The sequence below is a fragment of the Leopardus geoffroyi genome, chromosome D1 (genome assembly GCF_018350155.1).
Source record: "Leopardus geoffroyi isolate Oge1 chromosome D1, O.geoffroyi_Oge1_pat1.0, whole genome shotgun sequence".
Lineage (NCBI taxonomy): Eukaryota > Metazoa > Chordata > Mammalia > Carnivora > Felidae > Leopardus > Leopardus geoffroyi.
In genome coordinates this window covers 90,313,198-90,339,145 of record NC_059329.1, presented here as the reverse complement: position 1 = coordinate 90,339,145, position 25,948 = coordinate 90,313,198, and the positions used below count along the sequence as shown (strand labels likewise).

The following is a 25,948-nucleotide window of genomic DNA, read 5'->3' as shown; positions in this document are numbered from 1 at the left end:
TCTGTGCTCCCCACGACCTACCCTCACTCCTCACTACTTACTCCCAACCTTGTTATGAGAACTTACCCTTATTTTGGTGGAATGGGGGTGGGAGGAGCAAGAAGGGAGAAATGATGGGGTTATTCTGAAACTTATACTCAAAGTGTATTCCAAGGCCGGAATCTTCTGTTGGATAACGTTCCTTCATATGCTGGCTTTGTTTAGCCACCGTTAGCAATGATGAAACCGTTCAATAGGTAACTGCCTCTACAACTCAACGATTAATGACATCAGGCCATTTCCAAAATTCCTGCCTTTGAAAATGGACAGCTAGGGGGAGATTGGACCCAGGGCACCTCCTCCCCCAAATAGAACGTACATGGGAAATGCCACGCTGGATCTCTGACCTTTTTCTAGGTTCCATCTCATCTAATTCCTCTTCTGATTGATTGATTCATTCTTGATCTGTAATTTTATCAAAGGTTAATCTATCTACTTTCTTGCTCTTCCTGCTTCTGGCGTGAGAAAGAATCTGACTGTAAGGTGCCTCTACCCACATTGCAGATACCAGATTGCATCTCTTCCCTAAATATGGTCGCCCTAGATGATATCATTCAGGTGATTCGAAACACTTTATGTGGTGGTTGCTCAAAAATTTACAACTCAATGGGGCGCCTGGGTGGTTAGGGGTCCGACTTCAGCCAGGTCACGATCTCGCGGTCCGTGAGTTCGAGCCCCGCGTCGGGCTCTGGGCTGATGGCTCGGAGCCTGGAGCCTGTTTCCGATTCTGTGTCTCCCTCTCTCTCTGCCCCTCCCCCGTTCATGCTCTGTCTCTCTCTGTCCCAAAAATAAATAAACGTTGAAAAAAAAAATTAAAAAAAAAATTTACGACTCCAGATCTGATCTCTCCCTCAAGCTTCAGAGGCCTTACTTCCACAGCTTACTAAAAGTCTGTAATTACATACTAACAAACAATTTACGCCTCAGCAGGTCAAACATGGAACTCCTGATTCTTTCCTTTCCCGACCTGGTCCTCTTTCATTCTTCCCCATCCACTCAGTTGCTTGTCAAAAATATCACAGTCCTTTGTTATCACCAGCTCACACCCAATCAGCAAGTTTTATGACATGGCTGTCTCCCTCTAAAATGTATCCAGAATCTGCCCACTTCTAATCACATCCGCTGCTACCCACCAGTTCAAGTCGCTGTCTTTCCTGGATGACTGCAATCTTTCTTTTCCCCCTTCCTCTTGTTTCCGTCCTTGTCCTTACTCTTCATAAAGCAGCCAGAGTGATTCCCATACATGACATCATATCCCTTCTCTCCTTATAAATCTCCTTTGCATGGATTACAAGACCCTGCCTGATCTAGCCCTCACCTGCCTTTCTGTCTTCACTTTTTACCACTCTCTAACTTAGTAGTCTTCTTTTTCCCCCCTCTCACATGTCCTTTAAAAGTGATTTTAAAACTGTGCAACCACTACCCTATAATGCCTCCCCTTAGAGATGAACACGAGCCACCTTTGCAGAGGTGGATGAAAATCTTTTATCTCCTGCAAAGTGCTTGTTACATTGCTTTGACGTTTGCTTCCAGTTAAACAGGGAATTCAAAATAGCTTTCTCATGACAGTGACAGAAAAGAGGATGATGTCATTGGCAGCAGTTTCAGAGAAATGTTTAATATATGGGCTTGACTCCCTCGGACTGGTTGAAGGAGAAGGACCAGATGATAAAAGAGGGTTCTAAGTACCTTGGAAACTTCCTTGGCAAGGAGGGTGGAGCTGGGGAGCTATTTAAGAATTCCCGAAGGTCAAGTGATCTAAGCCCATTTGGGGTTTTCTCCTGCTTGGATAGGGAAGCTATAAAAACACATCACCACCACACACACACCAGTTCAGGACTGCGGTGCAAGGAATTCCCAGATGGATACCTATCCAAGCGGCAAAGGAATCCCAGGCGGAGTGCACGAGATCCACAGCTGGCCCTGCCCCGCCTGCGCCGAAGCCAGCGCGCCGGTGGAGGACCGCCGCCAGGGGGAGCCCCACCCCGGCTCGGCCGCTCTGTCCCCGCCCCCGCCCGATCCCCGCCCCTCGCTGCCCAGGGCAAGCAGAGAAGGCGGAAGTAGGGGCGTCCGCAGCTGGGGCTGGGGCTCCGGGCGGCCCGGGGTCGCGGTCGAAGAGGCCTTCGGGTGGAGAGATTGGCGTGCAGGCAGTCTCAGCTCGGAGTGAGGAGTCTTGGCGGAGCGGAGTCGTGCGCCCGGGTGGAGTCGGCGGCCCAGCGGACGGGAGCGGTGAGTCTTTCTCGGACGTCTCCTCCCAGTGGCCGCGGCCTCTCTTCCCAGAGGTTGGCGACGCCGCCCCCTCTCCCGTTTCTCACTGGTTGGGGTCGCCGCGCCCTATCCTCTTGCTTCCCCGAGGTTAGGGAGGCCGCCCTTTGTCCCCTCGCTCCCCAGAGGTAGGGGAGGCCGCTCTCTGTCCCCTCGCTGCCCCCTCTCCACTCACCTCTGCTCCCCCTGCTTGTGGGGGCTTCGTCATTCCATCCTCCGACGGGAATCCCGCGCCCCGTTCCTTAGCCCTACCTCTCTGCACCCCGCGTATTCCCCTTTCCAGAAAAGGACATCGCCTCCTAGATTTTCCCGTCCCTCCGAGTTGTTATCAGCTTTTTAAAAAAGGGGGGTGGGGGGGGGACCTTTTAAGTTCCCACCGTTTTCTGTCACAGTCATGGGAAAGCTGTTTTCAGTTTCCCTGTTGAACTCGATAGACATCCCAGGCAGAAAGTAAAAGAAAAAAAAAAAAAAAGGTTCAGATGACACGAATGTTTCCTTCCCCGTCCCTGCATTCGGCAGTGGTAGCGATTGTTCCAGACGCGGGGTTGATAAAGCTGTTCCTAGTTTTAGGGGAACTCCAGTTAAGAGCTAGGACTGTCTTGAATGTGAACAGAAAGCACCTAAAGTATAAGCAGCTTGAATGTATAGCCTTGGCGTGTTTCTCCGGAGAACTTGTTACTAATGTCTTGCTACACGGGCGTAGAAACGAGAAAAACTTGTAAAGAAAATCTGAATGTTGGCCTTGTGAACCTGACCACTGCCATATTATCCGCTCCCCTGTGATTACTGGGGAAGATAGAAGAGGTTTTTCTGATTTTGAGGTTGGGGTGGCCTTTTTGTGATTCAAGGAAGGAATGTGTGTGTGTTTCATTCAGGCACTGGTTGCCCTTATCATGAGCAGGGTGTCAGTCTTCATTCATTATATTCTCAGTAGGTCAGAAGTGTAAGGGCGAGGTCTTTGCAGTTTGGGCTACTTTGATTTCAAAAGAAGTTGTTCAAATCCTTGCCTCCAGAAGGAGAATCGTTAGTGCCTAGGAAGGGGATTTCCCTCTTGAATTTATATTCAAAATTAAGACGTAATGGTGGACTATTTTGCAGCACTTCTTGGTCATTGCAGGACATTTAACAAGTCTTTGCATTTTAGGAATAGATTTTAAAGAGGTGGTGAATAGTTCTGTTTCTGAAGCTAGTAGCAGATTAAAGGTACTTGCTCAGTATTTTGCTTTATATCATTTTACTTCAGAGGAGTTCTGTTTTTCGCCATGAACGAATTTTCCATTGACTTAAAATGGACCGATTCGAGACCTACCATGTTGATTTCTTTATCTTAGAACCTTTCTCCTTAGCACCTGCTGATCTTAGAGGAGCACATTTTTGTGCATCACCATACTACACCTGTCCCTTGCCTAAGATATTTAACAGTATACTCTTTGGACTATAATATATACCCAGATACCATGGATGTAAGCCATGATTTATGACAAGGCTGTTTTCAATATTTATTCACTTTGCAGTAAAAATAAGTGGTTGCATCCCACAATATTTAATTAAGGCAGTGCTTTGTCAAAAGTTCAGAAATAATAGAAGTAAAAATCAGTGAATCACTGAAGTAGTAACTGGTAAAAGTTTATTGTACACACCAAAATACTTCTGCAAACTAGGGGCAGCCAAACCAAAACATGGAATGAGGCCCAGGATATTGTTATAAAGCAGCTTACATAGTGAGAAGGCCATGACTGTGTATTCCTAACAGTAATTGGTTATAATATTAGAATTTTTTTTAATGCTAGGGAATTGGTCAGTGGATGCTTCGTATGAATGTTGGGAAACAATTCAAGTATTACCTGTAACTTACTAGCAAGTTACTTAACCCTTTTATGCTCCGTAGTTTCCACTTTGATAAAATGGGGACAATAAAATTATTAAATAAAATTACCGTATAGAGCTGCACATAAAATAACCCATTCTTTCAGGCACAGTTCAAGTGCCTTGCACATATAATGCATTTAATCCGCAGTAATTCTGAGGTGAATTCTGTTATTATCCCCATTTATAGATGAGGAAACTGAAGCATAGAATGTTACCTAACTTGTTCAGGTCATACATCAAATGATGGAGAAGAGAGTGAAACCCAGATCGTTAAATTCCAGTACCTAAGCTTCTCATCACTTCACACACTGTCTCTCTAGCCAGAACAGTGCCTCCCCCTTTGTAGATCTTTTTGGGAAGAAGAAAAAGGTATCTGTAGTCGTAAAAAGATGCAGGATTACTGTCTTAACCCAGTGTTTGGCATAGTGGCAGCCAGGATTTTCATAGGAGAATGAAGCAGGCAGGGGGATAGTTATCTACCATATTGACTAGAGGCTTACAGTAGTTTCTAGAACTATAGCATATGTTAGCAGTTTCCCTCAGGTGTAATTATCTACAACAGAGACTTGGTTACATAGGCTGTGAGTTGCTTTTAGACATTAGCTTATACTTCATAAATACTATAATGGTTTAGAATTTAAAGGTTTCCCACCTACCCGTGAAAGCAATAGTTTTCCTTAGGCAGATGAAACCTCACGTGTTTTTCCAGTCATTGATAATGAGACACAGTCACTTGATCTGACTGAAGGCAGAAGGACATACACGTATAAATTTTTAATTCCATTCTTTCTATGTAATAGGAATCCCCACACTGAATATTTAGAAATACTTGGAGAATTTTAAATCTAGAAGAAACCAAGATCCAAATTGTTAGGTTGCCCCAAATCACGCATCTAGTAGGGCAGGTGATCACTTGATTCCTTGTTTAGTGCTCTTCCTTGCAGTGCTTGCTGGTCACACCATGCTCTTCGGTTTAGGATACTTGAAGGAACTTCCATAGCATAATTCAGTTCTTCAGTAGATGCTTAATGAATACCGATTATGTGAAAGATCTTGTGCTAAGTACTGAGGATATAGAAATTCTTGACTTCAGTGACAGGAAACAGACATATAAGCAGATAATTATGATAGAGCTAAGCTTTACAGTTGAGGTGCTTCCTTTCCGTTAACCTCGTATTCTCTCTTTCTCCTAGATCATGGACTCCTTAGCTCATTATAAAATCATAGTCATGGGGCGCCTGGGTGGCTCCGTTGGTTAAGCGTCTGGCTTTGGCTCAGGTCATGATCTCATGGTTTGTGGGTTCGAGCCCCACGTCAGACTCTGTGCTGACAGCTCGGAGCCTGGAGCCTGCTTCGGATTCTGTGTCTCCCTCTCTCTGTGCCCCTCCCCTGCTCGCACTCTGTCTTTCTCAAAAATATAAAAAATATTTTTAAAATAAGAATCGTAGTCATGAAGCAAAACTCAAAGAACTTTGAAAGTCTTCTGTGAATAATGTTAACATAGCTAATGCATATCAACCGAAAGGTGAAGTGTACAGGTAGGCTATGGCATACGTGTGTGCCTGTGTGCACATGTTAATGCATTCTTTTCTCACTGTTCCTACAGAGCGGTTGATAATCACGTTACTATGAGTCTGCTAAATTGTGAAAACAGATGCGGATCCAGCCAGTCTGAGAGTGACTGCTGTGCCGCCATGGCCAGCTCCTGTAGCGCTGCGGCGAAAGATGACAGTGTGAGTGGAACCGCCAGCACGGGGAACCTCTCCAACTCTTTCATGGAAGAGACCCAGGGGTATGACGTGGAGTTTGACCCGCCCCTGGAGAGCAAGTATGAGTGCCCCATCTGCCTGATGGCTCTCCGGGAGGCAGTGCAGACACCGTGCGGCCACAGGTTCTGCAGAGCTTGCATCATCAAATCAATAAGGTACGTAAGTGTCAGAGCCGTGTCCTGTAACGGAGCCAAGCACAGACAACATTATCACCTAGAACACAGGCCCTTCTGGGGCTAGTCTTACACATAACAAGTTACTTAGGGAAAAGAACACTGGACAGCAAGTGGAGAAATTTAGATTCTTATTTCAGTTTCTGCTGCGGTGGGAAAAGTAACTGCTGTCTTGTCCCCTCCTGACCCTCAGGTAAATAAACAGGTAAATCAGCTACTTCTACTTAAAACACTTCTGTTGCACACTAGGAGGTGAGTCTCTATGCTCTAAGAAAATAATATAAAATAAATGTACCTTAGGGGCACCTGGCTGGCTCAGTTGGAATGTGCAACTCTCAGTCTTGGGGTTGTGGGTTTGAGCCCCACATTGGGTGTACAGATTACTTAAAAATAAAAGCTTATAAAAAAAATAAATGTACCTTAAATGATGATGCTACTAGAATCTGACAGTCTCAATCGTACAAGGAATGCTACTCTTAAGTGATCAGTTATTTTAGTAGCCCTGTAAAATTGTGTTACCTGGTGCCTATAGACAACTGTAAAATCACCAGTATTTTTATTTTTTATTTTTTTAAGTTTCTATTTATTTATTTGAAAGAGAGAGCAAGCACGAGCAGGGGCGGGAGGGAGGGAGGGAGGGAGGGAGAGAATCCCAAGCATGCTATGCATTGTCAGTGCAGAGCCAGACATGGGGCTCGAACTCACAAATCTCAAGTGAGATCATGACCTTAGCCCAAATCCAGGGTCAGACGCTTAACAGACTGGGAGATTCAGGCACCCATAAAATGACCACTAGTTTTAAGGAAGTATTAGTTGATGGCTGTACCTTCATAATACACCTAAAATCGAACTCCTTCTCATTGCCTCCACTGCTATTGCCGGCTGAATCACCATCAGCCATCACAGGCCTCTTGCTTCTACCCTTGCCTTCTTCCAGACTGTTCTAAATAAAACCTGGTAAAATAAGTAGGATGATGTCATCTCTGCTAAGAATATGGCATCAGGTCATCTGGGATGATAGGCTCAGTCCATTTGCTGACTGCCTCTCTGCTACGCTCCCCTTCCTTCCACCATTCATTCTGCTATTTCTTGGACATGTCAAGTGTGCTCTTGCCCTGGGGAGTTGGCTTTAACTGTTCTCTCTGCTTGGAGCCCTCTTACTTCAGCTGACTGCTTAGCTGACCCTTCCCTTCCTCCAGTGTGGCTCACATCTCACCTTCTCATAGGTACCCTGGCGACCCTATTTATACCACAGCATGCCTACCTTCCTCCACACTCCCAATGTCCCTTACCTACTTTTCTTTTTCCTTAGCAATTTCCATCCTCTGAAATACCAGACAATGTGTTTGTTGTCTGCTGGTTTAACTGGAAGAAGGCTCCTTAAGAGCAGAGGTTGAGATCTGTTTTATTTCTTGATATTTTCTAAGTACCAAGAACAATGGCTGACACACAGTAGGTACTCAGTAAAACATGAGTAAATCATGGTTGCTTTAGCCGAATGAAGGTGTATGGGATTTCCACAGGTGATTCAAGTTCATCTCCTGAGAAATAGATAAATTTTACTATAATTCAGAAGTAGATGGGAATATTTCTAGGTGACTAAGGAGTTCTATTCAGAGCAAAAATATTGGAAGAAGTGGGGGTATTTTATGTTCTTCAGTAAATATCTAGTTATATTGGTAAAATCATTCTTAAGCTGACTATTCACTAGTCTTCAAGTTTTTCTCTTTCAACTTTTAAATTAACTTTTCTATAAAACTTGAATTTGGGATAACTACATCCATATTTGGGACTTGGCTTAATTTAAGTTAGAAGGGAACATGTGGCTTGTATCACTTTTTGAAAAAGATGTGTCACCCATTATTGAATTGCTAAGGTCTGTTTAGGGCAGGTTTTCTTATCCTCCTCACTTTCTGTTTTGGGCCAGAGAACTTTTGTCATGGGAAGTTATTGTAGGATGATTTAGCAGCATGCCCAGCCTCTGCTCATAGATGCTGTGGTATCTCCGTCCTCCCTAGCTCTGAGACCCAGAGTGTCTCCAGATATTGCCAAATGTCCCATAGAGGACAGAATTGTCCTGGTTGAAACCACTGGTTTAGAATATACACGAGAATGATGTTAAAGGCTCAATTTTTTGTTGTTGTTTATTATGATTTTTATCTATATTGTATGTAGGTAACAAAAATGGATTGTCGATTTTCCTATAGGTTGAAATGTATAGTATTTTACCAAGTGTCATGCATCCCAGGAAGGTAACGAATCTTTAGCAGTTTTTTAATAGCAAAATATTCATGCAAGTAGTGGGACAGTGGTCTGAAAAGGAAGTAAAACCCACAAAAGGAAGTCTGAGCCTTTTTTTTTGTTTCTCTCTCCCTCTAAGTTAGAAATGACCACTTAGCTTTAACTCTCAAATTCTTAAAGAAACAGCTCTGAAATTTTTCATCTGTTATGGTCATTCAAGGAATCAAAATACATCTCAATCCAATTCCATTTCCATTTGGAGTGATTGCTAATGCTGTGGACAGTGGTTTCCAGTTTACTCTGTAAGATTGTTCTTATTTTCTTTTAGTCATCCATCACTTAGGTTTGGGGCACCTGTTTATTTCCTTTTTTTTTTTTTTTTTTTTAATGTTTTTATTTAATTTTGAGAGAGAGCATGTGCGCAGGAGCAGGGGAGGGGCGGAGAGAGAGGGGGCAGGGGATCTGAAGCAGGCTCTGTGCTGGCAGCAGACAGCCCAATGTGGTGCTCAAATTCACAAACTGTGAGATCATGACCTGAGCCAAAGTCAGACTCTCAACCAGCTGAGCCACCCAGGCGCCCCTGAGCATCTATTTCTATGCTCATCAGAAAGTATTTGATAATGTGGTAACAGTATGCATTCTGAGACAGGCTCCATAAAGACCATGCTTCTCACCTTTACTGCTTCTAAGACATTTGACAGCAGACCCCATTTTTTAGCAGTTTTCTACCTGCCAAAGCGATTAGTACTATCGGTTTATACATAGGAGCTGCTCAACAAATTTTTGAGTGATTGTCTAGCCTCCCCAACCTGCCACATTTTGTCAGTTAAAGGTTGAGACATCTCAAAAAGTTAAAAGGGAGTGACAGACGACCAAGCTTCCTGGGGATGGCTTTTCCATCATAAGATCGAATAAACCACTGGGAATCAGGACATAGAGGTTCTCTAACTTGTACCTTGAACATAAAGGAAAGCTTCTATTGCCTGTGAGCCAGAGGATTGTTCAGAGTAAATCTAAAAATGTGGTCTGGTAGGGGTACTGCTAATTGGTTTAACTTTTACTTGTAACCGAGCAACACATTGTAGACATGTTAGCACGTGAGCAGCACATCGAGCTCTGTCTCACTAGTACCCAGTACGGCTGCTGACAGAACAGAAACCTGCCAGACTGCCAAAATTCCCACCCTGAACTCTCATTTCAGCTCATGCCAGTCAAAATAAGATTTCATTCAAGTATTTTTTCTCATTTTTTACTTAAAATCTATCCCCGAATCTAAAATCCCATAGTTTTTGATAGGTAATCAAAATTGGTGCTAATTGTATTCATTTCAGTGAAGAACAATTGTTGAACTGTCCACCGAAAGACAGTTTATTTTGGTGATATGCAATATAAGGTATTAAATTATTTTCCATAGGAAATAGTAAGTGGAGAATGTGTATGTGGCAAATGAAAGTTTGTGGGTTTTGTTTTCTTTTTTTTAGTTCTTTTAAATTTTTTTTTTTTCAACGTTTACTTATTTTTGGGACAGAGAGAGACAGAGCATGAACAGGGGAGGGGCAGAGAGAGAGGAAGACACAGAATCGGAAACAGGCTCCAGGCTCTGAGCCATCAGCCCAGAGCCCGACGCGGGGCTCGAACTCACGGACCACGAGATCGTGACCTGGCTGAAGTCGGACGCTTAACCGACTGCGCCACCCAGGCGCCCCGAAATTTATTCAAGTTGTTAACATAAATTTTGTGTTTTCTAACGTTAACATTTGTTTAAATCTAATAAATGTATGTATCTTGTTTTCTTTTAGGGATGCAGGTCACAAATGTCCAGTTGACAATGAAATACTGCTGGAAAATCAACTATTTCCTGACAATTTTGCAAAACGAGAGATTCTTTCTCTGATGGTGAAATGTCCAAATGAAGGTTGTTTGCACAAGATGGAACTGAGGCATCTTGAGGTATTAAAAATTATTTTCTAGCAGTTAGCATATATGCAAGGCAGTTCCTAGAGAATAGGCACTTTGCTGTGTCCCATCTGTGCCTAGCATATAGTGATTGGTTAATAAATTTTTGCTTATTATCCCGATTCTTTCATAATTGAATATAAATATAATTAGAAACCATAAATTTTTAACGACCTTTTTTTAAAATTTAGTTAATTTTTAAAATTTACGTCCAAGTTAGCTAGCATATAGTGTGACAGTGATTTCAGGAGTAGATTCCTTAATGCCCCTTACCCGTTTAGCCCATCCCTCTCCCACAGCCCCTCCAGTAACTGTCTGTTCTCCATATTTAAGAGTCTCTTATGTTTTGTCTCCCTCCCTGTTTTTATATTATTTTTCCTTCCCTTACGTTCATCTGTTTTGTATGGTAAAGTCACCATATGAGTGAAGTCATATGATAGTTGTTTTTCTTTGACTGACTAATTTTGCTTAGCATAATACCCTCTAGTTCCATCCACGTAGTTGCAAATGGCAAGATTTCCTTCTTTTTGATTGCCGAGTAATACTCCATTGTATATACACCATATCATCTTTATCCATTCATCCATTGATGGACATTTGGGCTTCTTCCATACTTTGGCTATTGTTGATAGTGCTGCTATAAACATTGGGGTGCATGTACCCCTTCGAAACAGCACACCTGTATCCCTTGGATAAGTGCTTAGTAATGCAGTTGCTGGGTCATAGGGTAGTTCTGTTTTTAATTTTTTGAGGAACCTGCATACTGTTTTCCAGAGTGGCTGCACCAGCTTGCATTCCCACCAGCAGTGCAAGAGATCTTCTTTCTCCACATCCTCACCAACATATGTTGTTGCCCAAGTTGTTAATATTAGCCATTCTGACAGGTGTGAGGCAGTATCTCATGGTTTTAATTTGTATTTCCCTGATGATGAGTGATGCTGAGCATTTTTTCATGTGTCGGTTGGCTATCTGGATGTCTTCTTTGGAGAAGTGTCTATTCATGTCTTTTGCCCATTTCTTCACTGGATTATTTGTTTTTTGGGTGTTGAGTTTGATAAGTTCTTTATAGATTTTGGATACTAACCCTTTATCTGATACGTCGTTTGCAAATATCTTCTCCCATTCCATCGGTTGCCTTTTAGTTTTGCTGATTGTTTCCTTCACTGTGGAGAAGCTTTTTATTTTGATGAGGTCCCAGTAGTTCATTTTTGCTTTTGTTTCCCTTGCCTCTGGAGACGTGTTGAGTAAGAAGTTGCTGCAGCCAAGATCAAAGAGGTTTTTGCCTGCTTTCTCCTCAAGGATTTGGATGGCTTCCTGTCTTACATTGAGGTCTTTCATCCATTTTGAGTCTATTTTTGTGTATGGTGTAAGAAAGTGGTCCAGGTTCATTGTTCTGCATGTTGCTGTCCAGTTTTCCCAGCACCACTTGCTGAAGAGGCTGTCTTTATTCCATTGGATATTCTTTCCTGCTTTGTCAAAGATTAGTTGGCCATACGTTTGTGGGTCCATTTCTGGGTTCTCTATTCTGTTCCATTGATCTGAGTGTCTGTTTTTGTGCCAGTACCGGATTGTCTTGATGATTACAGCTTTGTAAAACAACTTGAAGTCGTCTTTTTTTTTTTTTTTTTTTAATGTTTATTTATTTTGAGAGAGAGAGAGACTGATCATGCACGCATGAGCAGGGGAGGGTCAGAGAGAGAGAGAGGGAGAGAGAGAATCCCAGGCAGGCTTACCACTGTCAGTGCAGAGCCCTATGCGGGGCTTGATCCCACAACAATGAGAGCATGACCTGAGCCAAAATCAAGAGTCAGGCGCACAACTGACTAAGCCACCCAGGTGCCCCGAAACCATAAATTTCTTATTCCATTTCCTGTGGCTTTGCCCCGGTGATAATAAGAAAGTCAGGGGTGCTTGGGTGGCTCAGTTGGTTAAGCATCTGACTCTTGGTTTCGGTTCATGTCATGATCTCGCAGTTTCATGGGTTTGAGCCCCATGTCAGGCTCTCTCCCTCTCTCTGCTCCTCCTCCACTTTGCACTGTCTCTGTCTCTCTCAAAATAAATAAACTTAAAAAAAAAATCTAGGATAATCTTATTAAAAGAAAAATCAGTATTCTACTACAAGTTTTTTAGGTGAACATTATCTGCAGTAAAACTGAGGAGCATAACAATTTTTTTATTTAATTTTTTTAAATGTTTATTTTTGAGAGAGAGAGAGAGGGAGAGAGATACTGTGAGCAGGGGCAGGGTAGAGAGAGGAAGGAGACAATCCGAAGCAGGCTCCAGACTGTGAGCAGTCAGCACAGAGCCCGTCGCGGGGCTCGAACCCACAAACCGATCATGACGTGAGCCGAAGTCAGACACTCAACCAACTGAGCCACCCAGGTGCCCCAACACATATTAATATATTAACTTATATTTGAAATGCACATATAATCACCAACATCCAAAATATGTCTTGGGGCACATGGGTGGCTCAGTGAGTTAAACGTTGGACTTCAGCTTAGATCATGATCTCTCGGTTTGTGAGTTCGGGCCCCGTGTCGGGCTCAGGAAACTGAAATCAGAACCTGAGCCAAGATTAAGAGATGGGCACTTAACCCACTGAGCTTCGAAGGTGACCCAAAAGCATTTGCTTTTAAATTAAATAAGTCAGTTCTTAGCTTAGTTATTTTATAAGCAATTAAATATTGTTTATGTTCTATTTGAGATTAAGTGTTTAAAACATACTTGTAACTTGCCCCCCCCCGCCACCATAATTAGTTCCTTTTGAAGGAATGGTCCTTTTGACACAATATTCAATTGATCATCAGAAAATCTGACTTCTTTCCCTAATTGGATAGTTTTATTCATGTTCAAGTTGCCTAATTGGATCCTTTTTGTTCAGGTTCAGTTGTGAACTTGAGAATTCACATTCTTTGTATAAATAATTCACAACCGTTATTTTTAAATTCTTTAAGGCCTTTATATGGTGTGTGTTAAAGCAGTCTGGGTAGCCATTTCTATAAAAGAGAACAGTACATTTTTGGAAGAGATTATTTTAGGAAATTTCAAAAGATTGGCAAATATTAATCAATTATTTCTTTCTTATTATAGGATCACCAAGTACATTGTGAATTTGCTCTTATGAATTGTCCTCAGTGCCAGCGTCCCTTCCAAAAATGCCAACTTAATATTCACATTCTCAAGGAGTGTCCAAGGAGACAGGTTTCTTGTGTAAACTGTGCTGCATTGATGGCATTTGAAGATAAAGAGGCACGTACCAGCTTGGATTTGTTAATTTCCCTACTTCTTAAAAAAAACTTTTAATGTACATTTGAGGGTAAGAGATGAAGATGTTACTCCGAATCCGGGTCTCTGTGATCATTTGTGGGAAGGAAGCTTGATGTTTAAGAAAGAAGGTTCAGTAAACCAGTTAAGTAAGTGTAGGGTTTATACTTGTATATCTTTCTTAGAAAACATTGTTTATACGACGTAACCACTATAGTAGATCTGTGAGTAACACAAGCTTCTAGGAAAGACTTGCTAATCTACTTTCCTATGTGATATGTTTTTTTAATGACCAGTCTTGGATTAGAGACAAACAAGTAGAATGATTACTTTATCAGACCCACACTTTTCACTTTGAAAAGAATGGGTTGTTAAAACCTTTAGGGAGAATAAATTAAATTCCACAAAGTGTGTTCCTTTGGTGATAATTCATCGAGCTGTACACATGTAATGAATTCACTTTTCTGTACATGTTGCACTTCAATTAAAATGTGTATCTTTAAAAAGAAACTTCGTGGTGCTTGACCACACCGTAACCATAGAACAGTTTTCCATTCAGAAACTGAGATGTGGAGAGGTTAAGTAATTTTATGTTAGTGTAGTCAGTGGCAAAGCTAGCACTGAGATCCTAGAACTAGATCCCTGTCTTATGTCTTTACTGAAATAACCTACTTCTAATTTATGTCTTTTTTTATAACTAGTAAGATACTTCTTTAAACTTTATTTCTTATAAATTCATCTTGGTAATTTTTCCTACTTTCTTAGAAGATCAAGCATATTCATTAGGTTGATGAAATACTAAAAAAAAGTCTGCTAACTTGCTAAAAGTGTAGAAAGGTTTGAGGCATAATGAGAGCAAATTGATGTCTCTCTAAACTTCAGTAAATTAAATGGACTTAAACTGGAAGCTTAATGATTTCTCGGCATATCGACTGAACAAATCTATTGTATTCTGGAACACAGAGCTCTCCGTCTGGAGCACATGAGAACCTGGGCACTAAAGCCTCTTGCCCTAATAATACTTGTCTTCTTTTACCCTTCTTGAAAAGAGTTTTACCTAAGTCATCATGCGGCTATTTGAAATTTTTGGAAGGGGGCCCTTGGAGACTCCTAGTATTGGTAAATTTTGTCCAAACTAGTCATAGATGCTGTGCCTCGGTTCAAAAGTGGTGTAGAAGATTCTCTTATGTGTACTCATACTCTGTTAAAGAGCTGGAAGGCAAGATGGATCTCTCATGACTCCACTGGCAGAGGGAGGGCAAATAACCTTTGTATATCATTCTTACATTTTTGTTTTGCACAAACTGAGGTCCTTAGTTTGTTTACAGTGAAAGAATTACTTTTTATAAAAATAGACTGTTCTTACTTTTTCAGATTTTCTCATGCTTTTTACATATTTTTTTAATAAAATTTAGATCCACGACCAGAACTGTCCTTTGGCAAATGTCATCTGTGAATACTGCAATACCATGCTCATCAGAGAACAGGTATAATGATTCCCTTTCCTAAGTTAATATTTCCATCAGATGAAGTAAACAAGTTAGGTTTTCAATTAAAAATTTAAGCCAGTAAAGCACAATGAATATAGGTTGAAGAAGTATTAAAACTGAAAAAATTTTCATGTAAACTAATATAGTACTTTCAGAAAGAACAAAATATTCAGCTGTAAGTACTTAAAATTCCTGTCATTAACATAATACCCATGTTTATGTGTTTTCTTAAAAATTCCCACCAAACCCAGGTACTTGTCAGGTAAAAATAAAAAAATCTCCATGTAAAGAAAGAAAACTCTTTGAGAAATACATATTTGCACGCTGTGAAATAAGGATCTTGGATCTGCAGAGACCAGCCGAAAGAGTGAGAGAACAGTGAAATAGAAGAAAGCAAACCTGGTCAGTAGCAGAGCACTACTTGTAGCTGTAGGCCCTGAGAAACGTTGGGACATTTTGAGATTTCCAGGATTGGTAGCGCCTCTGTCATTTGTGCTATAGGTCACTAATGGGCATCATCAGAAGTAGTAGTTATAGTAGAACGCTGTACGTTTGTATTAATAGAGAAAGGAAAATTCCGTCTGAGTACTATCTTTTGACATTTGGAGAGTTTACCCACAAAATATGAGTATCAGTCACTAAATATTTACACACCCATGAAATCTGCAAACCCAATGATCATAATTGATTACCTTACTAAGTAGCAGCAAGCAAACCAAGTTTAGTCAGTTGACTAAACTTTTCCATTTGTTTTTTAGCAGTCTTTTAGTTTCTTTCCCAACAGAGCCTTAATTTGAAGGTGTTAAACTTCTTTTTGCTTATGAAGTCTCACCTCCTTAGTTTTTGTTTTCTCTGTTGTAATATTTAATATGTATCACATATTAAACCCAGTAAAAATAAAACAATGTAGGAAAAAACTCTAGCTTAAGAGAGAAAACCTAGGTTTTGATTTTGGCTGTGCCACTAACCTGCCCACTGATCTCTGACGAGAAAGTTGACCTTCTAGATCAGGAATCAGCAAACCAACACACCAGCCAGTCTGGCCTACTGCTTGTTTTTGTAAATACATTTTATTGGAACACAGCCATGCCCGTGTGTCTGTGTGTTGTATATGGCTAGTGTACCACAATGGTAAGTTGAGTTGAGTACTTGGGACAGAAACCATAAGGCCCACAACGCTGAAAATATTTATTATGCGTCTCATTACACAACATTTTGTAGACTGCTGTCCTAGACTATACAACATGAAGGATTGGAGTAAGTGGTCTCAAAGGTCATTTCTGATTGAGGAGAGCCCAACTAAATTTCTAAACGGAATTTGGTACCACTTTCAAAGAACATAATTTTGCATAATGGGTGTCACCTTGAAGAATGTGTTTTAGAGTCCCCAAGTCAAAGGCTGTGACTTTCTTTAGAACTGTTATTAATGTACTTTAAAATACCTTCTAACATCTGCATCTTCCCATGGTAATCAAGGCATGCCCTGGTTAAAAAAAAGTAAGAGGACATATGAGACAGTCATGAGGGAAATAATGGGTGCAGCCAGTGGTGTCAGTGCATGGTCCCTATTAACTGGTCCATGCAGTTAACTGGTCCCTATTAAATGGCCTGGACCACAGCAGTCCTTGAGTTTGCAGTTGTAGTTGACGTCAGAAGATGTTTTTTCTCTGAAGTGTCCCTAGAGGGCGTTAGTTTCCCAGCAATAGAAACAAACTCGTTATCTGGAATTTTGAGCGATTTGGGGGGATGATATGAGATGTTGCTATTTCCTTTCTCTGTGACTTTGGAAGTAAATACTAATCTTTGTGGGCTACACGCTTTCTGTTGTAACCACTCAACTCTGCATTATGCAAAAGCATCCATAGACAATACATGATTTTGTTTAGATGAAATGTAAATCTTTATTTCAAATGTGATCTCATCAAACTAGAACATGATATGCAAGGAAAACCATTTTTTAACCTTTGTTTTGAATTTCAGATGCCTAATCATTACGACCTGGACTGTCCTACAGCCCCAATTCCATGCACATTCAGTACTTTTGGTTGCCATGTAAAGGTAAAGCTTGTTTTTTCTTCTCTAATTATTGAATACCGATGAAGAAAATTCTGTTACATAGTGGGTTTGAGAGTACCAGTGGACAGGGAGATGACTGGCATGCACTGTTGTATGAGTTTGGAGCTCCAAACAGAAACTGGGACTCAGAATGTTGATGGGATGCCTGATGGTGATGGAAGGTGCGATTGAGATCATAGAGTGAGTGTGTACAGGAAGGAGAAGCAGACCGTCATAGGAGTCGTGAACAAACCGTATTAGAAATTGGAGGAGAGGGTATGGTTATGTTCTCCAAAAAATTAGTTTCAAGACTAATGATCAGTTGTGTCATGTTTGAGATCGATGATTATTGTAAGTCATTCTTTCTGGAGAGTACAACTATGTTTTTGGTTTTCCATTATACTTTTTTTGTCTGACTTTTTTACAATAAGCATGCATTTAGTAATTTTAAGAATAAAAAGAAGAGGGCCGCCTGGGTGGCTCAGTCAGTTAAGCCTCTTGGTTTCAGCTCAGATCACGATCTCGTGGTTTTGTGAGTTCAAGTCCAGCATCAGGCTCTGTGCTAGCAGCACGGAGCCTGCTTGGGATTCTCTCTCTCCGTCTCTCTGCCCCTCCCCACTCGCACTTCTCTGTCTCTCTCAAAATAAATAAACTTAAAAAAAAAGAAAAAGAGGAAATGATATATGCCGTGATTACATTTCGTGAGAGGATTCTGTATGTGTGTGTAGAGAAAAAGACTTAAAGGAAATGTATCAAAATGTTGATGGTAGTTAGGTGAGATAATAGGGAACTTTCATCTTGGTCGTCTATATTTTGTTTTTCTATAATATACACAAATTGCTTTTATAATAAAAGTTACCATAAGTATTTTTTTCATGTAACAGGATGTTCTTGACGACCTAAGAAGAGTGTGGAGACACGGAAGATTATACTTTGCAGTAGATTTATAAAATAAATGACTTGGGGACAGTGCAGATGGACTGCTCTTGGTCGTAAAAGAAAGAGGGAGAAAATGGTATTAGCTAAAGAGAGACGTGAGATCAATAGAGAGATGTGCCTTTTTTTCAGTAGGAAAGACTAATTGGAGGGAAGGGTCAGGGGGAGAGAATGAAAATAAAGGAAAAGGGGGGATGACTGAGCAAAACCTCTGAGGTGTTGAAAATGCGAGTGCCAGCAAGAGCCCAGGTGAAGCATTAATGTTGGACAAGCAGAGCGTCGTCTCTGAGTCAGATGAATGGGTATGGATCCTGATACTTCCGTAGGTGGGAGGGAGGTTTATCTGAGTGAAAGGTGAGAGTATTTGGCACATAGCCTCACTTTTCCAGTGGATGAAAAGATAAGATCGTCTCACTAGATCAAGAATTTGTTGAAGAAGATGGTAGGGGACTGAGGGAAGTGATGACATTACTTAAAAACCTTTTATGGGGCGCCTGGGTGGTGCAGTCGGTTAAGCGTCCGACTTCAGCCAGGTCACGATCTCACGGTCCGTGAGTTCGAGCCCCGCGTCAGGCTCTGGGCTGATGGCTCAGAGCCTGGAGCCTGTTTCCGATTCTGTGTCTCCCTCTCTCTCTGCCCCTCCCCCGTTCATGCTCTGTCTCTCTCTGTCCCAAAAATAAATAAACGTTGAAAAAAAAAAATTAAAAACAAACAAACAAACAAACAACCTTTTATTTGGCTTGGCTAGGTCCCTTCCTAGTCCTCACAGTATCTAGTCCCAACCTAAGGCTTGTGCTTGGTTTTTAGATGCAGAGGAATCACTTGGCACGCCACCTGCAAGAGAATACCCAGTCGCACATGAGAATGTTGGCCCAGGCTGTTCAGAGTTTAAGCCTTGCATTACCTCCTGTACCTCAGTGTGATATGCCTCCATACGATTCTTCCTCTGTGTCCCGGGTTTCCACTGGGTGTCACCCAGAGGTCCAGAATTTCCAAGAAACCATTCAGCAGTTAGAGGGTCGCCTTGTAAGACAAGACCATCAAATCCGAGAGCTAATTGCTAAAATGGAAACTCAGAGCATGTACGTAAATGAGCTCAAACAAACGATTCGAACCCTTGAGGACAAAGTTGTTGAAATAGAAGCACAGCAGTGCAATGGGATTTACATCTGGAAGATTGGCAACTTTGGGATGCATTTGAAATCTCAAGAAGAGGAGAAACCTGTTGTCATTCATAGCCCTGGATTCTACACAGGCAAACCCGGGTACAAACTGTGCATGCGCCTGCACCTTCAGTTACCATCGGCTCAGCGCTGTGCTAATTACATATCCCTCTTTGTGCACACAATGCAAGGAGAGTATGACAGCCACCTCCCTTGGCCCTTCCAAGGTACAATCCGCCTTACAATTCTTGATCAGTCTGAGGCACCTATAAGGCAAAACCATGAAGAGATCATGGATGCCAAACCAGAGCTGCTTGCCTTCCAGAGACCCACAATCCCACGGAACCCAAAAGGTTTTGGCTATGTGACTTTTATGCATCTGGAAGCCCTGAGACAGAGAACCTTCATTAAGGACGATACTTTATTAGTGCGCTGTGAGGTCTCTACCCGCTTCGACATGGGTAGTCTCCGGAGGGAGGGTTTTCAGCCACGAAGTACTGATTCAGGGATGTAGCATCCCTGCATGTGTTTAAAAAAAAAAAAAAAAAAAGCCGTCTGGAGAAAGCCATCTTTCCTTGCCTTGTTCTCAATAATACGCAAACAAAAAAAGAAGTGGAAAGACGTTGTACCCAGCAGTGAATGCTATTACTGAGGTCACTTACCGCTTCTTCCCGTTACAGATCTCGGAAGCGGTTTTTCCCTTGGAACCTACATGTTCCACAGTTTCACAAAGACTGGAGTGCCTGTGGCATATTGCAGCGGCTGTCTGTCTGTCTGTCAGTCAGTATACCTCTTTGTTGCACTTCATGGGCTTTTTTTGCTCCAGTGTGTTTTATTGTCAAAAAGCCCAGGGTTGGAGTAGTAAAGCTCAAACCTTTTAATAATAATGGACGTTCCGTAAAACTTCAGCTTATTTTTATATTATATGTAATATATTAAATTTGAGAATCACTACTGCCTCGTGCTGGTGCCAGCGGGAATTATTACTCTGGAGCTGAGTTCTCATTTATTTGACCTTCTATAGATTTCAGAGGATTTGAACCTTAATCCTTGGAAAGTTTAAGTTCTCGTTTACTCCATTTCACCCCCACCCCCGGGGTGCGACTAAGGATATTCAGGAACTAGTTTAAACCCCAGGTATGACCTTACCTATTTAGTGCGAACACGTCTGTTGAATAATTCTTACTTGTTTCAGTCTACCTGGCTTGCATATTTCCTTGCGGCGACATGTAGCATCTTCTCCATAGTTTCAATTGCTGAGGACCATATGGATACCAACTGCCCAGTGTTATGCCATAAATCCCTTTTTGCCTGTTCACTGCAGATTGAATTCCACAGCCTTACGTATGTTCTCTGCTACTCACGGCTTATACGACAAGGAGATGCACACATATAATCACCAACATACAAAATATGTCATGGGGTGCCTGGGTGGCTCAGTCGGTTGGGCGTCCGACTTCAGCCCAGGTCATGATCTCACAGTGCGTGGGTTCGAGCCCCGCGTTGGGCTCTGTGCTGACAGCTCAGAGCCTGGAGCCTGTTTCAGATTCTGTGTCTCCCTGTCTCTCTCAGCCCCTCCCCCACTTGCACTCTGTCTCTCTGTCTCTCTCAAATATAAACATTAAAAAAAATTTTTTTTTTTAAATATATCAACTAGTCAACCAACATGGCATCTCCTGGTGGTGGCAGAAGCAATCTGAGCCAGAAATTTTCAGCTCTTTTGAACACTCTCTGGGAGTTAGTTAAATGGAACAAAACTGATTTCCTAAAAGCAGAATTTCTTAATACCTGGGAGATCCTTGGAGATATGTGAGAGGTCATCAAACCAGGGTGGGAAATCCTGGTGGTTCTATCAGGACTTAGCATGAATAGGTTCTTTAGTCCAGCAGTATATACCTGAGGAGGGTCATGTGGAATGTATCAAAGTGGCTAAGTGTTCCTAATAGAGATGGTTTTTAGGCCATTTGTTGGTTAAGGCCTATAGATATAAATATGGTGAAATCTCATTCTCAGGGAGTCCCACAGCTAGTCTAGGCTCTTAGAAGACTCTGAGAGGACCCACACACTCTGCTGTTTACACAAGATTGTTTAATGCTGTCTGGTCATGAGAGATGGTACTTTTGTTTAGAGAAGCCAAATCCGAGCGTTCAAGATCAGCCTTAATTTCAAGAGAAAGCCAAGAGACCTTGTCTGTGGAGCAGAATGGTTTCGGTTCCAGGCTGACCCAGCAAGTGTCATTGTGGCCTTTCCCTTTACCTGTCTGTCTGCCCCTCTCCCCCCACATTTAGACTTCCTCTCTGATGGGTTCATGTTCTAGAGTAAACAAAGGTCACGCAGGGATCCTGTTCCCCAGAGTTACCAACCGTACCACCTGCTCATCACCGGTTCCCAGTTTGCTTCCTTGACGTCTGTGTCCCTCAGCCGCCGTGCCTTCCATCTAGCTCCCAGGAAGCGCTGCGGCACCACCATCTAGGTTCGAAACCCTGCACCGCTGCCCTTCTTGTGACTTTTTCAGTGAATAACTGTTGAGTTCCATTTAAGAAGTAAATGGTAGTTACTTTCATTACATAGAAAAAGCCTGAAGGAAATCTACTGAACTATTTTTGAGGACTTATTTTTTTCTTTGTGCTTTCTTCATATGTTTTACATTTTCTACTGCAAACGTAACTTTTATCAGAGGGGGAAAATAAGGGGTTGCCACAAAACATTCAACCCTACCAAAAAAGGAAATGCTATTTAAAAGCTTCCTGGTCAAATTTCTATTAAAAGCATGGCTGTGCTTTAAGTTCTGAGGCCAGTCATTTCCTGCTTTGGTTATGTTATTTTTTTTCCTACTAACTCTACTTAATCCAAACAAAAACAGTTTTTGCCTGATTTCAACTTCTAGCTTCAGGTTTCCCATCTGTAAAATGAGTTGGTTTAGATGTTTCTAAGGTCCATTCCAGCCATAAAATTCTGTTTTAAGAAATGAAGTTGTAACCAGCAGAGTGTTGACAATACTTACTAAAGAGTTTTGCCAGTAGGAAATGGCCTAACCTTATTTTTTGCTGACATAATATTCTACTTCAAATGTGTCCATCAGCTGGGTCTCCTCTTAATTCAAATAAGCAATTTTTTTTTTTTTAACCCGCAAACATTTTGTAAGAAACCAGGCACTTATTTTATACTGGCCATTCATTGTGAATATAGAATAAAAGTAATGGTCAAACTGTCACTCTAAATAGAAACTTTTGTTAAGATTTCAACTCAGAATCAAGCGTGGGTTTTCAAATCCGCCCCACTCACACGTGCTGGTTTCACTCAATTGGCTCACCCAGTGTTTGCCCCATGTATTTTTATTTTATTGATCTTTTAAACATGTTTATCTTCTGACGTCATCTTGAACTTAGCGAAATTGTTTCCTCTTTTCCCAGAGGTGTCCAACCCAGTGTTGGATGAAAGTTGTTGCAAGTCATATATTTTGCTGCAGGAAAACAAGTCAGGATGTCGATTGGTAGTTTGGTAGTTTTTACCGACCCTCAGCCCTTGCAGCAATGGCGGTTTCTGGCTATGCTACAGTGGGATGCAACTTTTATTGTGGGGGTGAATAAAGTGAAGTAGAAGGAAAGGCAAGTTTTGTTCCTCTAATACTGGATTAACATAGAGACGTTGGATGATACCTGGCAGTTTCTGTGACAGGTGTAAAATGATGTTCTCCGTTACTGTTTCTGTGCCAGTAAGTCTTAGATGAGGTAAGCAGGAAGAGGTGAGGAATTATGCATCCAGTTAGATTACATTCTCCATAAAGAGGAACAGTTATCCACGGAACTGTCAATTCTCTGGTGACCAGAAAACACTTTTAATTAGTAGAGAGGTTTTTCTGACTTAAGACTTTAAAGCGATGTTCTTTACTTGTTACTCCTCATTTTTTTGGCTTGCCTCGATTAAGTTACACTCATCATTTTATACAAAACACCATTAGGTGTTTTTTTGTGATGCCTAGCTCTACAACGCCTAAGCAGTGCAGTGCCTTAAATGAAAAATGGACAATAGTCATTTGTAGATTTCTTTTGGAATACATTTTTCTCTAAATTTCCCAGATTCGCATGATAAGCTTATAGTTAGCTTCACAGTTGATACCATTGCCATCTATGGAATGGGGTCAACACTTCCAAATTCCCAGTATCCAGAAAGATGATTTGATGAAACCTGGTTAGATGGATCTCTACAGATTGTAATATTCAATTCCAGCCTTCACTTATAGTCATGCACTTGCAAGGAGAGGACTACTGGTTTCTCCAAATGTCACCTAAGCCTTTAATGCTTTAAAGCTTTTTCCTTCCCCCCAATTGTTACTATGAATTTATAAGATACTAAAAAATAATGCCAGATGGGGCATACATTTTGTAGAATGAGGAGATGTGGTGCTCTTTTTTTCCTCTCAAAGTGCTTTCTCAGCAGGACACTAGCCCCGCCTTGAGGACAAGAGGGAAGGAGAGGCGGACTCTTCTGCTCTCTCCAGGCTTGCCGCTGAAACAGCCCTCCTGGAAGGTCAGCAAAGCACACTGCGTTGCTGCTGCCCAGCGGGGTTTCTGGAAGGGAGCACCTGCTGGAGATTCCCTGCCCCTGCTGACCGATGGCATCCGCCCAGTGCTCCTGCCCATGGACTTCAGGGTCCAAGCTAAAGTGCCAACGGGGAAGAGAAAGTACGGATTCCTGCGTTACAAGAGAGAAATGCCGCTGGTCTTAGAAGCCTGTAATGACTTACTCCAGTCCTCAGGAGAGTGTAAACATTGAGGGACAGGGACACTGTCCCATTCACCACCGAAGTGGTGAGTGCCACTGCACAGCGCCTGGCACAAAGTACACGCTCATAGACTTTTAGTAAGGAGCAGCTAACAAAAATTCTGGTTCACGCCGGCCAATTTCTGGTAGTTTATTTGTCGCATGTAAGTTTTGGGTGGAAGTGTATAGACGGGTTTTTTCTGTTTTTTTTCTTTTTTTGTTTTTTGGCTTGTTTGCTTTTTACCTCCGCGCTTCGTGATATTTTTCAAACGTTCAAAAATGTTGAATGAATTGTACAGTGAACAACCACCACCTAGCCTCTACGAGTAACATTTTGGAACATTTGCTTTCTTACTTAGAAAGTGTTAATTTTAATGAGACTTCCTCAAGTTTGGTTTCTCTTTAAAAATCTAAGATAATTAGCCTCTACCGAGTCATCTTAAACTCTTTGAGGAAACGTGTGATATGTGAGCTGTAGCTAGAATTGTAGTCCTTGCTTTCAGCTTGTCTTCAACTTGGAAATCTATTATGCTGAATTTTAATCTTATTTATTTTGCCTGAAGGGATCCTTTTTATAATGGATTTATGTGAAAGTCCTCGATCAATTGTGCAGAATATTCTGATGTTATTTTCGCACTTGATAAATTATCCAATTAATTTCTCTGGTGAGAATGTAATTTGGGGCCCATTTTGCTTACACAGGGTTCCAGGATTATGTTCCCAGAGGGCTGAGGAGGCAGTGTAATTTAGCATATATACCAGTAAATTAGGAGTGAAGAGACTGCTGACTGACCACGGGCAAATCCGTTCTCTTTGTCTCGGTGTCTGTTTAGGTACCTGTAAAGAGGAGGATAACATTTGAAATTTGGATATTATTAAGTAATGGGTAACATTTATTAATGCTTGGATCTGTTCAGAAAGATGCTTTATGAGCCCGGGAGGCTCTTCTAAGTGTGTAACTGTATGATAAGCTATGGGATGAAAGCTGACTTGAAAATGAAAGCATGGGCCGTGGTCAGAGTATCTTATCAAAAAGCCTGCTGTTGCTCAGAATTTACTATTGCTGTGGAATTTGTGAGCAGGTTTGCTAATCCACCTGGACTCAAAATAATGTGCTTTGTGAGAGGGAGTGAAGCAAAGGTGGCAGGGGGAGGCTAATCACAGAAAGACTGAAAATCAGTGTTGAGCAGGACATGTGGAAGGGCGTGCGTTAATGGCATTACCAAGATTCACTCCCACATGCCCTCCACTGCCCCCCCTCCAACCACCCCCATCACCATGCACAACACAGACAGCAAGCCCTGCTGCTGCCCCGGCTCAGCCTCTGGTGATCTCCGTCAGGATGGTGGGGGTGGCCGAGCGATAAGCAGGGTCTCTACTCCATTGGTAGATAAGCGTGACCTGTTCTTTCCAGCCCAAGGTTATGCATATAGATTCACATGTATCTCACAGAGGCACTTGGAGATTTTACAGTAGATCATGTATTAGTAGTGGTTACAAGAGTATCACCAAAACAGAGTTTCTGGAATGGCACCTTAACTGAATATTAACTTAGAAGAAAACATGCCAGGGGGCGCCTGGGTGGCTCAGTCGGTTAAGCATCTAACTTTGGCTCAGGTCATGATCTTGCAGTTCCTGAATTTGAGACCCGTGTTGGGCTCCGTGCTGACATCTCAGAGCGTGGAGCCTGCTTCAGATTCTGTGTTTCCCTCTCTCTCTGCCCCTCCCCTGCTTGCACTCAAAAATAAATAAACATTAAAAAAATTCTTTTGTAAAGAAGAAAACATGCCAGACTGACCTGCCTACCTGCTCCCACCTGTTGTGGATATTGTCAGCCTATATATAGCACCAACATCTTTACCAAAGGAGTACTCTTAATTAAAGTGAAATACATATATTAAAATATAACTGGTATTCTGGGTGTTTGTTTTAATAAAATAACTATACTGCTTGGATTTTTG

At 41.7% G+C, this 25,948-nt stretch overlaps 1 protein-coding gene across 1 annotated transcript; it reads left to right on the top strand.

The window, feature by feature from the left end:
* Window positions 1-2,068: 2,068 nt before the first annotated feature.
* Window positions 2,069-25,942, top strand: TRAF6 (TNF receptor associated factor 6). Its single transcript, XM_045485000.1, has 7 exons — window positions 2,069-2,268; window positions 5,780-6,097; window positions 10,156-10,306; window positions 13,406-13,564; window positions 14,995-15,066; window positions 17,050-17,127; window positions 18,868-25,942. The coding sequence occupies exons 2-7, from the start codon at window positions 5,802-5,804 to the stop codon at window positions 19,735-19,737; spliced, it is 1,626 nt and encodes a 541-aa protein (XP_045340956.1). The 5' UTR covers window positions 2,069-2,268; window positions 5,780-5,801; the 3' UTR covers window positions 19,738-25,942.
* Window positions 25,943-25,948: the final 6 nt, after the last annotated feature.

Bases quoted from the DNA above. Each gene is read 5' to 3' on its own strand.
- TRAF6 (XM_045485000.1), top strand. From the start codon at position 5,802: ATGAGTCTGCTAAATTGTGAAAACAGATGCGGATCCAGCCAGTCTGAG. The intron at 10,307-13,405 runs GTATTAAAAATT...TTCTTATTATAG, and splicing joins TGGAACTGAGGCATCTTGAG to GATCACCAAGTACATTGTGA. The intron at 15,067-17,049 runs GTATAATGATTC...TTTGAATTTCAG, and splicing joins CCATGCTCATCAGAGAACAG to ATGCCTAATCATTACGACCT.